The sequence below is a fragment of the Meles meles genome, chromosome 9, assembly GCF_922984935.1.
Source record: "Meles meles chromosome 9, mMelMel3.1 paternal haplotype, whole genome shotgun sequence".
In the NCBI taxonomy this organism is placed as follows: Eukaryota; Metazoa; Chordata; class Mammalia; order Carnivora; family Mustelidae; genus Meles; species Meles meles.
In genome coordinates this window covers 111,839,074-111,843,924 of record NC_060074.1, presented here as the reverse complement: position 1 = coordinate 111,843,924, position 4,851 = coordinate 111,839,074, and the positions used below count along the sequence as shown (strand labels likewise).

The 4,851-nt window shown below is 51.4% G+C and overlaps 1 protein-coding gene across 1 annotated transcript; it reads right to left on the bottom strand.

Moving 5' to 3' along the window:
- Nucleotides 1-256: 256 nt before the first annotated feature.
- On the bottom strand, nt 257-4,441 carry TEX51 (testis expressed 51). The gene is made up of 7 exons (XM_046018227.1): nt 4,297-4,441; nt 4,066-4,140; nt 3,735-3,824; nt 3,303-3,386; nt 2,110-2,185; nt 1,979-2,024; nt 257-349 (listed from the first exon to the last, which is right to left on the bottom strand). Exons 1-7 carry the CDS (start codon nt 4,439-4,441, stop codon nt 257-259), a joined length of 609 nt encoding a protein of 202 aa, XP_045874183.1.
- Nucleotides 4,442-4,851: the final 410 nt, after the last annotated feature.

Genomic DNA, 4,851 nt, shown 5'->3' with positions numbered 1-4,851 from the left:
ACACCTTCCATGGTTTCTCATTGTTGAAGACACCACCTTGGAAGGGGTGCTTCCTGGGTCTTGCTGGGCTGGGGGCTGGAGATACCTATGGCTGGGGACCCACAGCTACTCTCAGCCATTGGACTCCCTGTACTGGTTGCCATTTATGGTCTATATACATCTTGCCTCAGTCTCTTGCAGTCCCCCCACTGTAGCCAAGTTGCGGCCCTTATGGCAGGCTGGTGCTGCTGGAGTCAGGTCACGTCCAGCCTGGGTGCTAGCTCTGGAAGAGGGGCACCAGAAGGGCCTGTGGAGACAAGAAGGCTTGTGTCAGGAACTGGGCTGTGGCTCCTGCCAGGATTTCAGTGGACTGGGGGGGAGGGGAAAGGGTGAGGGCATTACATTTTGACCCAAAGCATGAGCAAATGCAGGACGGCAAATATGAATCCAGTGGCTCCAAGGCCAGGGCACACCAACCTGGCTGAAGCATGACATCCTCCCTGCATGCTCGTACGGAGGAATAGATGCTGAAGGGGGAGACTAAAACCTTAGCATCAGAGACAGGACTTGAGTCCAGGTTCTGGGTTCTTGTCCTTAGCTCTGGTCCCAGACATGATTCCTTTCAGCGCCCGGTGGTTGGCCTGCTGAACAAGCTCTGGGCCTGTCAGTGGCTTCAGTGTTGCCAGAGTAGAGTCTGTTTAGTCTCAAATAGAGCCTGATCCTAAGCCAAGGATGACAGGCCAGGAGAAGAAGTGAAGAAAGACGCAAGGTTAGGTGGAAAGGGCAGAGTTGTGCCTTGAGGACTCAGACGTTCCATTTAATCTGGCAACCTTGGGGGCAAACAGGAAAGGGACATGGGGATGGAGGAGGAGGAGGCAAAGCCCCTCCCTTCTACCCACAATGCACCCCCCCATCCCTGTCTATTCCCACTACCACAGGCAGAGTCAGGGAAACATCATTGTTAGCAGCACCAGATTCACTGGGGACCTGGGTGTTGCCAGGCTGGGCATCTTAGCCAGGATGTTGGGGAGGTCTGATTGAATGTAACTTGGAGCCTGTTTTCTGAAGCCTTTCTTCTCCTAATCCCTGGGCCATGAGCTGGCCTCTCACTGCCTCTGTTCAATACCTGGGCACAGGGACCCAGGCCATCTCTGCCTTCATCTTTGGTGCTGGAATTACGTGAAACTGGACTGAGCCTGTGGGGTTACCACTGCTAGGACGAGAAGTAGGAGGGGGTGTTTCAGAAGGATAAGGGTGGTGGGCCAGCAGAGGGAGGGTGAGAGGAGGGAACAAGCCCCTTTAGGACTTATGGAGATGATCTTCGTGTCAGCTGGGTCTGTCTGGACCCCGTGGGAAGCCGATGCTACAGTTCATCAGAATAATAGGAAGATGTTTTAATGAAAGGTATTTACAAGGCATGGGCATAGGGAGACCACAAGACAGAGTGTAGTCTTTTGGACCACAGGTATGCTACCACCCCGTCGGAGAGTGTCAGGCAAGGGACAGTTACTGGAACTCAGAGATGAAGGAGCTTCTCGACAACAACTGTGATCTTGGTTCAGACAAGTGGGCTGCTGGGTTCCTGCTGAGACAAGAAGCAGGGCATTTACACCCCCACCTTCTGCATGCCCTTGCCTCTGTCCCTCTGAAATCTTGCTGGCTGAACCTAACCAAGAGCAGAGAGCAGGAGGGCCATGTTGATTGTCTATATATGTCAGGGAGTGCAGTGGCCCATGTGGGGAGAGGGTCTCCAGAGGGACAAGGACAGCTATAGGTGGAGGGCACCTTGTGGAGATTTGCTGCCACTGTTTCCTGGGCCCCTGGCCCTGAGTGTGTACTCACATTAAGAGGGTATGGGGCCTCCTGAGCCCCAGCCTTGATCCCACTTTGCTCTGGATGTCACACTCTGGGAGCCAGGGTTGAGACCTCCAGTCTCGCTACTCCCAGCTTTCCCTCCTTGGGAGACCTACATTCTGTCAGGCGTCTCCTTTCCCAGTACCTTTTCAGCTTCCTTCTTCCTCTTCTCATGCCAGAAAATGTACCATCTGGGCCAGGAAACAGAGTGGAGATGGGTCAGTCAAGGAGTAGGTTTGTCTTCTCTGGGGATGCTAGGGCTTGAGAGTCACTCACCCACTTCCAGCTACAGCTGCCAGAAGCAGAATAATGCCAAGGCTCACAACCCATGCGAGAATTCTCCGGCTCCTGGCTGGGGGTATAAAAGAGGGAGCCAGGTGTTTGGGGGGCAAGGAGGGCCATCTGGGCCCAGAAAGACTACATTCTTTCCTCCTCCTATTTGTCCACTCAGTCATTTGTTTGCAAACACTTACTGAGCACCTACTGTATACCTGGCATATATCAGAGATAAATGAGACATGGTCCCTTCTCTCTATGAGGTAGACCAGCAAACAATTATGGTGTGGTGTCCCAGGGAAGCAGAAGAGGACAGAGTAGAGTAAAAGGAGCCATAAGGAAGGCTGATGAGCCTCAGGCGGGGGAGCTTGTCAGGGAAACCTTCTTAGGAAATAGGACTTCTGACTGGACTTTGAAAAACAAGTTCAGTTTTGGTCCCATGGTTAAGTAAAAAATTGTGCTGTAGGCAGAGGACACAGAATGTTCAAAGAAAAAGCTTGAAGGCATCTGTATGTACAGCATGTCAGCAGCTCAGTGTGGCTGGGGAGGAGTGGGGAGGTAGAAGGTGTGCAGGGGCTATTTGCACAAGGCCTTCCGAAGAGCTAGGCCTTATCTGGGGAGCAGTTGGGCTACAAACAGGGAGTGTCATAGGAAGATTTGCTCCTTGGGAAGGTTCCTTGGTTGTTGAGTAAGATGTGGCCAAGAGGGGCAGGGAGGCCAGCTGAGTGATGCTAGCATAATCCAGATGAGAAGTGAGGATGCCTGAGGAATGGTGGTGGATACTGCAATGAAAATATGGTAACACATTTAAGAATTATTTAACAAGATTTGGTGATTGCATGTCTTGAATATGGGGGAGGGAAGTTCTGGTTTAGGAGGCTTAGGGCTTGTGTGGGGCCATTTGCTGAGAGGGATCCTGAGGGAAGAGCAGATTGGGGGTGGGGGAGTTGAGTTTGAATACGTTTCCAAGCATGCTTGCTTTGAGGGCCCAAGAGACCTCCAAGGGGCAGATGGTTTTTTATGACTCTGAAGTTGGACATGAGGCATCAAGAAATCCCAGGAGTTGCTCTGTTCTCTGGATGGACAGCAAAAAGAGCTTGAGGCTGAGCAGAGGAGGAAGACAATCCAAAGACAACAATGACCCAGGATGGAGTATGGGCAGGTTGGATGCAGGATGGCTAGCTGCCACTGACCTGGGCAGAGAGTTGGGTCTTTGCAGGTAAGAAGGTGTGTCTTGCAGCTGGCACAATTGATGACCTCCAATGTGGGGTGTAGCTCTGTGAGAGGGGATAGGCAGGAGCCTTAGCCAGGGCCATGGGCCCCTCACCTCTCATTCCCCCACCCCCAAGTCCCCATACATACTCACCACAAGACTTGTTACAAGCTGCCCAGGAGGGTGAGATGATATAGAGAAACTGAGGTGCTGGGGGAGGTAGACAGAGCCACAAAGGGTTGGGGTATCATCAAGAAAGGGAACTTGAAGGTGTGGACAGGCGCCCAATATGTGGGCAAATGGGGATTCCTGGGGAGGGACATGGGAGGGGCTGCAGACTGGGCTCTGTGCTTTTCAGTCCTGGGGAAGGTGAAGGGCTGGGTGGTGGGCAGGGGTCATCTCCACCTCTCACCCTTCTCCTTCAGCTTCTTAGACGTCTCATTCAGCCTGTTAGTAAACACCTGTTTCTGGACATTAATCTCTCTCAGAAGTGATGGTTTATCTGAGTGGAAAAGGAAGAGAGGAAGAGATGTGCTCATCATCTATATTTTATAGGTGGAAATAATTACATAACTCAAGATTGGGAATTCAAGCCAGATTTTTCGAACAGTAACTGCACAGAGCACATAGATGCTGGGTCTGTCACCACTCTTCACCACATATCCCCACCCCAGGCCAGCAGGCCCTCTAGAAGTGCCTTGAGGTTCTGGGTTTTGTCAATAGAAGCCTGGGGGCTTCCTCACCATCTCGAAACTTCTTAATGGCTTCATCTATGTGATTGAATAATTTGGCTGTTGCTTCCTCCATATGGGCATGATCTGAGAATGAGATGTGGGATGAAGGGCAGTTGGGGGTATAAGATCCCAGGTCAGGTAAAGGGCCCAGCCTTGATCCCTGGTGTCTAGGCTGTGCCTCACCAAGATACCAGGGTTCTGGGAAGACATAATCCTTCTTCAGGAATAGGGAGTGGATGCTTTGGGAGAGATCTCTGGGTGGTCCTGGGGAGCCCCATAGAATCTGCAGGTCATAGTCTATCAATGCAGGCAGTTGTGGCCAGCAGTAGAAGCAGCTCTTCCCATTGATGGCAGGCAAGAGACAGGCAAGCAGGAGAAGCAGCATCTTCTGGGGTCTTCACTCTGTGCTCTTCATACCCTGCCTAGCAGTTCCACATGGAATGATGGTAGTCCCTCTCCCTGGAAACCACATTCTCTTTGCAGAACAAAGATAAATTCCACAGGGCATGGTGAGGGCCACTTATGATACAAAACTAGGCTTTGGTGCCAGAACCAAGTCAAGGTCTCAATATTTCCCTCTGAATATGAAGCCACTGATGTTCTTGGGGAGGATTCTTGTGAGGATCAGAGAGGTGGCTGTGCAGTCTTGTTTTGATGATCTGCTCTCCTGATGGTATTTACCATGTATGAAACAGTTCAACCGGCTGAAATTTGAGAAGTCAGAAGGGAACAGCACAAAGAGAGGGCTAGTTATGCAAAGAACGTGATTTACTTTTCCACATAGAGATGGTCAGC

Excerpts from the sequence above, each read along its gene's own strand:
- TEX51 (XM_046018227.1), bottom strand. The coding sequence starts at position 4,441 with ATGCTGCTTCTCCTGCTTGCCTGTCTCTTGCCTGCCATCAATGGGAAG. Across the intron at positions 3,387-3,734 it reads TAAGAAGCTGAAGGAGAAGG|AGCTACACCCCACATTGGAG; the intron begins GTGAGAGGTGGA and ends CCCCTCTCACAG. Across the intron at positions 2,025-2,109 it reads GCAGCTGTAGCTGGAAGTGG|ATGGTACATTTTCTGGCATG; the intron begins GTGAGTGACTCT and ends TTCCTGGCCCAG.